An 11814-nucleotide genomic window follows, 5' to 3' on the forward strand; every position below is an offset into this window, starting at 1 on the left:
AACCATCATGTAAAATAATAATGAGAGTAATAGTTAACATAATAATTCAATTCATTATACTACTTGGTATAACCCAAGCACCAAAGATAAAAAGCAAATAATGTCCCTGTATTTAATGAACACAAAATACAGAGGTAAGAGTGAGCTGCCAACACAAATACAACACAGAATGTCAAGTGCAAAAAAGAAGGAAGTGACTCAATTTTGTCTTGAGAGGAAAGGAAGGGAGGGAAGGAGAGAGAAAAAGATCTACGCTCTGTTTTAAAATTACGAATACTACATGCAACTATATGAAAACTATGGCTACAAAAAAATTCACTATTGTAATTTTGCATAAGCTACCAAGTAATTTAAAGATGAAAATTTCCACTGCTACTACTAATAACAACAACTACTGTTACTGAGGAGCTGTCAGGTGACAGACACTTCCAAAAACTTAGATTTTTAAGGCTTCTTCACAATGCTATCACATTATCACATTCATCTCACATTAATGAGGTAGATACTGTAATTACCCTCAATTCACACAGATGAAAACTGAGGTACAGAGAAGTTAAACAGCTTGTCCCTAAAGAGGTGCCATTCAAACATAAGCAGACTGGTTTCACTGTCATGCAAAATTGTTCATTACTAATAACAATACCAATAGGAGGAAATCTCCACCCATGGTTTTTTTCATTCAAGATTAACATGAAAATAAAATGGCAATAAAAAATATAAGAGACAGCCATGATGAAATCTAAAATATATATATATGAAAAATTCTAACTACACATGTTTCATCCTTATACTCAAAGAACTTATATACCATTTAGGTATCAAGGTGAAAATAACATTTCAACTTTTTCAACTAGAAATAAACTCCCTTAGGATAAAACTATATCTTGTTCATCTTTTTATTTCTCCCATAACACCTAGCATACTCCAATGTTCAAAACTGTGAATAATGCAGAGTAATTATGACAATGTAAGTAAAATATAACACAGCAGTCCTCCCTAACCCACTTAGGCCCCAAAGAATGCCTGAAACAACATATAGTACCATACATAAAATACTGTTTTAACATATACTGTTTTGTTTTGTTATTTTAAAAAAAGGGTAAAACTAAACAGAACAAAGCAGATCAGAAGAAAACAAATTTTAAAGCAAGAGATCTACAATGCCTACCATAATGTCTCGTTTTCTTCTAAATGGTTGTCTATATCTTCACACACAACGAATTCATATAAGACAAAATAATATAAAACTGATCAGAACAGAGTAATGAAGGCATTACAAGTCTTCAAAACCAGACAGTAGGAAAATCAACAATGCCTGCCATAATGTCTCTTGTTCTCTTCAAAACAGCTGTCCATATCTTCAAGAACGTTGAAATTAAACAACACAAAACAGACTAAAACCACTCTGAATAAAGAATAGAACCATCACTGGATTTCACAGCATGATGATACAGAATCAGCAATGGATACCATAATTTTGTTTTTCTTCAAGGTAACTATTCATTTCATCACACAAAATATAATTGATTCTCATAAACTGTTTAGGAGAAGTTCTAGGCATGCATAAGCCTCTACATGCATACCTGTCCTTTCTTCATTAGAGGGAAAAACAAAACAAAACAAAGCCAAATGAAACAGATTCATATACTGTTTTGATCATAGCATATACTGTTTTTTCTATATATATCTAAGATAGATATATATCTATATACATCTAAGGAAGGCTAGTATATATAGCACAGATACACTGAATAAAGGCATGATTCCTATTCTGGTGGAACATAGTAGGACAGCACAGTATGCAATTTCAAACTTATGATTTTTCCATTTGTTATTTTTGGAACATGGTTGAACACCAGTAACTGAAACCATGAGAGATAAAACTACACATAAGTGGGAATTAATGCATACTCATGTGATAGGGATGAATAAAATAATACACACAAGAAATACTTTCTGTTCTGGGTGAACTATATGTGTATACACAGACATAGATAAACTGATAGCACTATATTTTCTGTTCTTCCTTAATCTCTTATTTTTTCCCCTTTACTTATTCGAAAGTTACCATTCAACAGCTATTCTTTCTGCAGCTGTCTAAACATGAAATAGCTGTCTAAATACAACAAACTTGGAAGTCAGATAATTAACTTTCCTTTTGAATATGCTCCTTTAAGCATTGTTCTCATTTTCCATCTAGTGTAAATTTCATGTTCTGGTATTTGGTTCTAGTCTGTACTCCCCTCATAGTATTAATGTTTAACATCAGCAATGTTGGTTTAATTTTGCCTATACATTCATCATTAGCATTCTTTCTTAGTCTCAGTTCTTCTGCCTGAGTATGTATTTTAGATAAAACTCACTTTTTGCTTGTCTGAGACAGTTTTAGCTCACTTCCTTTCTAGAGAAGTATTTTGCTTAGGTTTTCTCAGTCTACATTTGCAGTATTATTATAGACCAACAACTAACTTAAGACTGAACATTTCACAAAGTTACTAGAATAAACATACAGCAAAGCTGAGGGATATAAGATCCTACAACCAGCTGTATTCTGTATTCCAACAAAGAAGAATTCAAAGAAAAATTAAGAAAAGTTCCATTTACAATAGCAGCAAAAAGAACAAAATAATAAAATGAAAAACTTATACATTGAAAATTACAAAATGTTGCTGAAAAAAATTAAGTCACAAATGGAAAGGTACCCCATGCTTATTGATTTGAAGACATATTAAGATGCCACTATACCCAAAGCAATCCATAGATTTAATATAATTCCTATCAAAATTCTAATGATTACACCAATTGAAATACACATCACAAAAAGATTATTACTGTATAATACTACCTGTCAGAAGTATCTAAAGTAGTCAAATTCATAGAAACAAAATAGCATGGTGGTTACAAAGGACTTGAAGAAAGAAAAAAGAATTTGTTGTTTAACAGGTTTGGAGCAATGATGGTGAATATTTTAGAGTTTCTAAGACAACACACATCCCATAGGTTCGCCACCACTGATTTAGAGCTTCAGTCCCAAAAGGGATCTGGAACTTCGGCTGACGACATGAAGATTCTTAATACAACTTAACTGTACATTTAAAAATGGTCAGGACACCAAACTTTGGTTATGTATTTTGGTTATGTATTTTATATCACAATATTCTGTGCTGGAGTCAATGGGAAGGCATTTTCCTGACATGAGCAAGGTGCTAGTTTTAAAATAAATAAACAAACCAAATGGTGTTTGAAGAAATAGAAAAATTCATCCTAAATTTCATATGGAATCTCAAGGGATCCCCCAAACAGCCAAAGCAATCTTAAAAAACAATAAAGTTTGAGATCATAAGTTTCCTGATCTCAAAACTTATTACAAAGCCATAATCACAACAGTGTGATACCAACATAAAACAGACATATAGACCAATGCAGTAGAACAAAGAGGCCAGAAATAAACTCATATTGGTGAATACAAAATACATTTATATATCTAATATTCAGTAAGAGCCAACACTGCTGAATTTTTCAACACCCACAAACAAATGAATGAATTTGTACTTTTTCTTTATACCACACACAAAAATTAACTCAAAGGAGATCAAACTCAAATATAAAAGCTAAAATTTTCATGAAAAACATAGGAAGAAAGCTTCGTAACACTGAATTTGGCAATGATTTCTTTAATATGACACCCAAACCACAGGCAACATAAGAAAATAAATCTAAAATTTTTACATATCAAAGAACACCATCCATAGAGTACAAGGGCACCCACAGAATGGAAGAAAAGACCTATTCTATAAATCATGCTCCTGATACATGGTTAGTTGGTTGGCTGGTTATTTTTGCAGTACTGGGGACTGAACCGAGGGCCTTCCACTTACATGCCCAGCCATTTTTTTATTTTGAGACACAGTAACTTGCCCAAGCAAGATCCAAATTAGTGATTCTCCTATACCCACCCCCCAAGAGTGCTGGGATTACAGATGCCTGCCACCATACTGGCTTACTGATACAGCTGACTCTCCTTTCTGAAGTCTTTTGCCTCTCTCCTCCACCTTTTATAGATTACACTGGACCCATGTGGTGACACATGTCTGTAATCCCAGTACTCAGGAGGCTGAGGCAAGAGGATTTCCACAAGTTTAAGACTGGGCTACATACAGAGCCTGAACAATATAATAAGACCCTGTCCAAAAAACACACATTGAACCCACTCAGATAATCCAGGCTAATGTCATCTCAAAATTCTTAATACCATTTGCAAAATCCATTTTGCTATGTGGGATCACATTCAAAGTTAAGGGATTAGAATATGAACATTTTTTGGACACTATTACTGTATCTGCTATACATACAGTAATTACAGTGAATATAAGCACACCTTGCAAACCCCCAATTCTACATCATGCACATATATGCATCTGGAAACGAGAGCTTTCACAGAAACATCATATATAATCACAAAAACAAACAAATGAACAAAGCTGGAAACCACTTGAAGCTCCACAAACAGTGAAAGAGTGTGAAAAAATGAACTGCAGCTACTTACATCAACATGGTTGAATCTCAGAAACTGTCAAAGAAAAAAGGCAAATACAGCATATGGTATAATTCCATTTATCTAAAGTTTAAAAACAACAGTAGTAACATTACTTAGGAATACATTCATAAAGGTTTATAATTATAAAACAAGCAAAGGAACAAATGGGGAAGATCTCAGAAGACTGCTGAAATTTCTGGGGCGCAAAAGGATACAGGAGGTATGAGAAGAGGGAACCATTCAAAGGAAATAAATAGTAAGTAGGTGACTATTTTCCATTCTTTACTTAAAACATATAAAAATATACATATTATTACAGTCTTGTGTGTATGATACTTCTCATCAAAAATTTAAATTCTAATTAAATAAATTTAAAATGTGCTGAATGCAAATTGTATGAAATGTGAAGTAGGAAGGAGTCAAAAAATGTACCACAGCTGATGGGGAAAGGAAAAAATCTATAAAGATAAGCTGTCTCCTAGAAAAGCCAATACTACAGAGAAGATTCTAGGTTGTAAAGGAAAAAGAAAAGAAACAGTGAAAGACACATTCTTCTGCTCCAAATTCTAAGAACAGGCTTCTAAAAACCACCTAAATAAGCATGAATCAGTTTGTGAAGAGCAAGATGAACACCACCCCAGTGTTAAAAACTGCTGAGAACGACCCGTAGACAGAACCCAGTTCTAAAGTTTTGTTTGGCTAACACACTTGTTTGCTTTGTTTAAATGAAATGCCTTTAAGCATTTCACACCCTCATAGTACTCCTTTCTTCCTCAATATACACATATGCTATGTGCCTGGTCCCTAAAGGCTCTTGAGTTTGAGCTGCATCCTGCTAAGACACCCCAAAGTAACCATACCAGATATCAAGTTTATCCTTAAGGTCACCATTATGAACTATGTGATGTCAAGAATCCCTCCTCTTTCCTCCATGCTCTCCACACACACTTACTTAACCAAGGAGACCACCTTCTATTACATAATGGAAGCCACTGGAGAAACTATAACTACAGGTCCATGTGCACTGTATGGAAAGTAGGTGGATCAGAAGTCAAGACCTAGGGTTTGGCCTTATTTTCACAATAACTCACAGAATAAATTTGAGCCAATATTTTATTTCTCTGAAGTTCAAATTCTTTACTTTCAGCAAAATAAGAGAATTCGCAGTGTAATAAAGCAATAAACTCTAAATCTCTCCAATATCCTCTATTCAAACATTTACATTAAAGTAAGCTTTTTAGCAAAGTATAGATTCTTCCTGCTTTAGTTATGGTACAGAAGGGCAAAAAAGTGTGCTACGCAAAATAACCTGATCATTACAAGGAAAAGGAAAAAGAGGACCAGAGAAGAGCCTACTACTGAGGAACAGAGTCAGATAATGATGAAAGCAAACTTCAGATTTAATTATGGTTGCCTTTCACTCAGTGTATGGAAACATAAATTATAGAAATGTTATTACCTTATGTAACATCATTAAAATATTGTATTACACACCAATATTGCTTCATGTGATTTCTCAACTTCTATTCTTAAATATGGACAACTCTTTTAATGAAGCTCTACTCTCAGCTTATACCGTATATTAATTTGAGTATCGGGTAACTGTCCAAAGACTTCTTAGTCTTATTTGTTCCCTAAAGTGATTTCAACCAATAGAAATAGTTTAAGCAAAAGCAAAAATAAACTCAGTAACAGTAAGCAGCACTCAAAAAGCCAGAACCAAGGACGGATCCAGGAAGGCAGAAATTCGTAAGCACTAAAATACTTTTTCAAAATCAAAGCAGAAAAGGCTAGAAGCAGTTTATGAATGACTTGGAACGAAATGGCCAAGGGTACAAACTTTATGTTGTGGACAATGAAAAGCCATGATGCATTTTTAAAACTGGAAAAGTGACTTGGTTAAATCTGTATTTTGAAAGGTAATTCTGATGGCAAAGTATATACAATACTTACAAAATACAACATTATTATGTAGACTGCATCACTACAAAATACTAACATAAAATTAAAACACCCACTGAAATCATAAAATAAATTTCAAAAAGGCTATATTGTTATTAAAGAAATTCAGAGTGGAGTATGTGTTAAATCAGGAGATACATAATCACACTTTTTAAAAGTTTTTTTTAAGACTTCACTCAACATATGTACACATTTTTCAAATAAAATTAATGCTTTAAATAATATTTATGGGCATTAAGGCCACAGAATTTTAAAATATTTACCTAACTATGAAAGCACTTGATATTTTACATATAGAAAAATACCTTGCACATTAACTTAGGCTTTTTGATACCTAATATTTATCTAATCACATCCAAAATGATTTTACTGAATAGTCAAAAGCTACATTGTAGAATATACAGCTATACATGCTAATTTGCTTCACTTATAATACTAATTTTTCTTTGTTCATTGAAAAGAAAGTTTTGTGCTATTATCTGTTTCTTCATTGTAAAAGACAATTACTTGGTTTATGAATTGTATGTACTCTGAGTACTTGGGAAACAATGACGCACAGTGTATTATAACTATTATTATCTCTATTATTTTGTTATGAAATTTTGTTTTATTTTCTCACAAAATAAAAAAAATAGCACGGAAATGTAATTTTTTCAGTTCTAGTTAAAGCTTTCGTGTACACAACTGATTTTTTTTTAACTTCCTCCAGTTTCAGCTGACTCCTGGAAGATAATTACAAACTTAGAGTTCTTTTTTCTATGAACCTACCAAAGTAGAACACAGTCAGCAGTAACTAGATTTAAACACTAAATCTCCATAGGCGAAAAGAAGAACTTAAGAGTTGGCATGTATATAGTATTTAAATAAAACTCTATAAACTTAATAAATCACATGCTTCATAAACACGTACTGTTATTTTCCAATATGTGACATCCTAAAAGTTAAAAATGACATTAAATCCATCCAGTATAATAAAAAGTTTATACTTATATGTATGAAGTGGTTGTCAAAGATGTTAATAAAAAGTTTAATTTCTTAAGGAAATGAAAGCAACAAGTTTAATAAACCCACATGTATTTTTTAAAAGAAAATACTCTCTATCCAAAAAATATAGAGTATTTGTTCATATTTTCCAACTATTATACCTTTAAAAATGCAGGTTAACAATAACATTTAATATTAAAGCAAAATTTCAAGAATATTAACTTGTGAGTCCTTATACTCCCTCCTATTTATACCTTAACAAAAGTATAAACAAAGTGAAAGTACAAACTTTAAAATTACACAACCTCGATCTTTTACTTCCATAAATTCCTTCTTAATTTCCTTAACATAATACATACGGAACACATACTCTCTATTAGCGCATGAACAAAAATTCTTGCTATTATGAGCTCTACTAGGTTAAAAAATAGCATCTTCTAAAGATGGCCAAATAGCATCATTTTGACACTAAAAATTAAGTACTTATGTATAAACTTTTGCATTATTAACGTATGTTTCAAGACTAGAAATGTTTCTACACAGTGTAGAATGCAAATAAGGGTTTCCGCACTAAAAAAAAAAAAAAAAAATACACCTTTTTAGAAGCACAAATTATATTACCCTCTAATACAAACAATAAATGAAGCTACTTAGCACAGTGCTGTGCCTAAATTAAAGCTTGATAAAGGTTTATATGATGGAAAGAGCACCACATTGGGACTCTTAAAAATCATAAGGTTTTTAGTTTACAAGAGAACACATGTAATTGGCTACATCAACAAATTACAATAAAAAATATATTAAACTGTTAAATTCAGAAGATTTGTCTAAAAGCCCAATGTATCTATTCTAAAAGGCTTTTCCAGCGTGAACAATGCAGTCTATTAGTTACATAGTCAAAAACCAGATTTATACCATTCCCTGAAAATACCTGATACTACTTTATTAGATAATGAATCCTCTCAAGAGTTTTTCTCCTGATACAAATTTTTCTAAGCACTGTCCATTATCACAGGTAGTAAATCTAGAAAACAAAGGGCACAACATTTGTTTCAATCATTTACCAAATACAGACCACAAGAGCGGCCTCTGAAGCCATCCAGAGAAGCCAAGTGATGCCTCATACAACACTCCAGCAGATCAATGCTTAAATTAATATAAAGTCAGTGAAGCAGCCTATAGATTACTAAAGAGACACAAGAGAGGGAACCAAACAGAGATGAGTGCCTCGGATGCACTAAGAACAAGAATTTCTTTTTTCCAGTACAGCGGGTACCAGTGCAAAAGATATCACTAACAAAGTTCGGTAAGTCTGACACCAAACCAATGACAGATACTCCTACTTAAAAACCTCTACACCTACCCTTTAAATTGTGCAAAACATGACTGAGAACTGAAAATCCAATCAAATCATAACATGGCCACTTCTTGGACCTGTGAAATTGGTTCATCTCTGTCAGTCTCAATTCGATCACTTCTAAACTGATGTTAATGTCAACTTGGCCAACACACGAAGATTTGAGAGAATATATGTAAAGCAGTGCTCAGTGAGTAATAGCTGTACTTATTGACTTTCTTGGTGATGTAAACCAGGTTTCTCCAATGCATTCTAAACACATAATTTCATTACTAATGATTTCAATTCCCTTAAAAAACAAAAATATGAACGCCTACGCGAAAAAAGATGGAAATGTTTTGGTATCTTTCCAGACATTACTAACTTAAAAAGTGAAAATATTAAAACATGCTCCTATTTTGCAACAAATACACACGACCATGAGTTAGTCTAAAAAACTGTATTAGTGTACACTACGGTCTTCATTTGGGTAAGTCTGTTCCAAAACTTACTGTTGTTGGTTCCTTTAAGATCTCTGATTGATTCTCTCAATTATCACAATAATGAAAACCTACTGTTCAAAGTCCATATATTTTTCCCCATCCTAATGGCTGCTGATTATTTTTAGGCAGACATTACAGCAAAAAAACAAACAGCACCAAAAAGAGATATACCAGAATACTCCAAAAATGGGAGTAGTCAACCCTATTAAACCAGAAATAATTTCACCTCATTCTTCTGAGAATTCACCAACTGCATAAAAATACGCTTAAAAAAAATGCAATAGGCTTAGTGGGCTATTTCATTCCTACTGAAAGGTAAAAGGACTGGCTTCTGAGTTTGCAAAAAGTTCCCTGTAATTTTAGGAAACCTCTCCACAACAAATGTTACCCATTTTTTTATTTCCACTGGAAGTTAACATGCTTTCAAACAAGCCAGAGAGGGGAGCGACCAAGCCCCGCACTCGCATCCTCCCCAGGTGCTGCCCTCGGGCTGACCTACCTGCTCTCTGGAAATACAAGGCAGCGAAGGTCTCCGGAACATTTTGTCACTGCCATAGTAACCGGCTGCGGTTTCTCCCAGCGACACGCAGCTGGACCTTCTTCTGGGTCTGATCACAGGCACTTTGTCTTCCGCGGTGCTGGACAACTGAGAATGATGAGGAGCTTCCCTGATGTAGAAGAAGTGATCCGACCCCAGGGCCAGGAGGCCACCGGCGCCCCCGGCCAGGCAGGACAGCAGCGGGCGGAGCGCAGCAGGCAGCGCCCCGAGGCCGCTGAACGCCACCCACCAGACCGCGCCGGTGAAGGGCAGCACCAGGATGCAGAGCCTGGGCCCCGACGGCTGTGCGAGCGCCAGCAGCCCCGCGCCGCTCAGCGCCAGCAGCAGGCTCCCCGCCACAGCCGCCGGGGGTGCGTACGGGGCCCACGACCACCAAGGCCACGCCAAGAACTCGCCCAGGTAGCAGCAGGCGGGCAGCGCCAGCAGCCACCAGCCGCCGCTGCGGCCGGGGCCGGGGCCACAGCCCCGCTTGGTCCGAGTCAGGAAGCAGGTGAGGAAGAAGAAGGCGCAGGCGATGCTGAAGAGCGGGCTGAGGCAGAGCGAGCTCACGCTCAGCAGCGCCCGCAGCCGCGCCGCCCCGGCCGCCCATCGCTCGGGCCCCGCGCCCAGCAGCAGCGCGAGGACAAAGGCGGCCAGGGCGCCCAGCGAGACGCGCGCCCGGGCGGAGGGGGCGCCGCGCCGCGGCGGCGGCGGGCGGGAGGCGGGCGGCGGCGGCTCCACGTTGCAGAAGCGGCCGAGGTGGAAGAAGAAGCCGCGCGGGGGGTCCCGCCGCAGGGGGCTCACGCAGCTCTTCACGTAGCCGTTCCGCCGCAGGCTCTCGGGGGGCGAGGCGGCCCCGTCCGGCGACGGCGGGTACCTCATCGTTTTGGCGTCTCGCTCGTCCCTTCTCATGGCCGGGGCCGGCGGGGGCCGCGGGGCTCCCGCGCTCGGGCGACCCCCCTGCCTAGCACCGCGTCAGGGCTGCGCCCGCCGCCGCCGCCGCCCCGGGTCCCCGCCGCGCGGGCTGAGGGGCAGCCAAGTCCGCGACATGCTGGCTGAGGACGGGGCGACAGGGGCCCGGAGAGCCGGACAGTGCGGCCGCCGCCTCCGACTCCCTCGGGCACCGCTTGGGACTGGAGACGCGCTGTCGGCTCTCGCTCGGCTCCTGCCGGCCGCAGCAGTTACCTCGCGGCCCCAGCCTGGTCCGTTGGGCGCGCGGGCGGGCGGGCGCTCCTCCCCCGCCGCGGCCCAGCCGGGCGCGCGCCCCGCCCGCCGTCCCGCCCGCCCTCCAGGGGCGCGAGCTCCGGTCCTCCGGAGCGTGCAGGGCGGAGGAGAGCGCCCCGGCAGAGACGCTCGGGACCCACGGATGGAGAGGGCAAGCCCGCCATGCGGGGACCCTGGGCCCTGTGTTCCTCAGGGGTGCATCCCAGACGCCCAGCCCAGCCTGGCTCCCACAAGTCACCTCCTGGGGCACGGGGAGACAAGGGGTTTGAGGGCTCCCAAGGGCTCACCTCGAGAGAACACTGAGCAGGGGCAGGACTGCGCCGCCTGTCACCTCTGGCTGCTTCAGGGTGGGCCCAGGGAGGTGAGCAGAGCTGTGACCCTGCAGGGCAGCCACCGGAGGCCGGGATGAAGAAACCCTCAGGACTGCGCCTGGCGTTGACCTGGACAGCAGCGTGCACCCTTGGGCCACACAGAAGCCCCAACACAGCTCCCTCCCGCCGCCGCCTCAGAAATCCAGGAACATCCGTCCCTGCCTTGCTGAAGACACATTTGCTGTTGGAACCTAGGTCCCATCTTCTGCCTTGCACCTCTACCATGCATGAGCACTGGCTTTATCATGTGTCCTCTTCAGGCGCAGCATAGATTTGCTGTTGCAAATCTTTCCAAACTGAAGGCTTTTTCATTGTAACAGCGTGTTCCAGAGAGCGGCGTAGGAGGGCATCCCAGTGGT

General features: G+C 39.4%; 1 protein-coding gene across 2 annotated transcripts in view; it reads right to left on the minus strand.

The window, feature by feature from the left end:
* Positions 1 to 10927, minus strand: part of Pde3b (phosphodiesterase 3B) — a 127774-nt gene extending 116847 nt beyond the window's left edge. For both annotated transcript variants that reach the window (XM_063251859.1, XM_013148029.2), the window contains exon 1: positions 9822 to 10927. In XM_063251859.1, the coding sequence (XP_063107929.1) occupies positions 9822 to 10772 (951 nt within the window). In that variant the 5' untranslated portion in view covers positions 10773 to 10927. The remainder of the gene's footprint in view (positions 1 to 9821) is intronic.
* Positions 10928 to 11814: the final 887 nt, after the last annotated feature.

Source organism: Cavia porcellus, unplaced genomic scaffold, assembly GCF_034190915.1.
Source record: "Cavia porcellus strain 051 isolate PalLab524CR breed Dunkin Hartley unplaced genomic scaffold, mCavPor4.1 scaffold_6, whole genome shotgun sequence".
Taxonomy (NCBI): domain Eukaryota; kingdom Metazoa; phylum Chordata; class Mammalia; order Rodentia; family Caviidae; genus Cavia; species Cavia porcellus.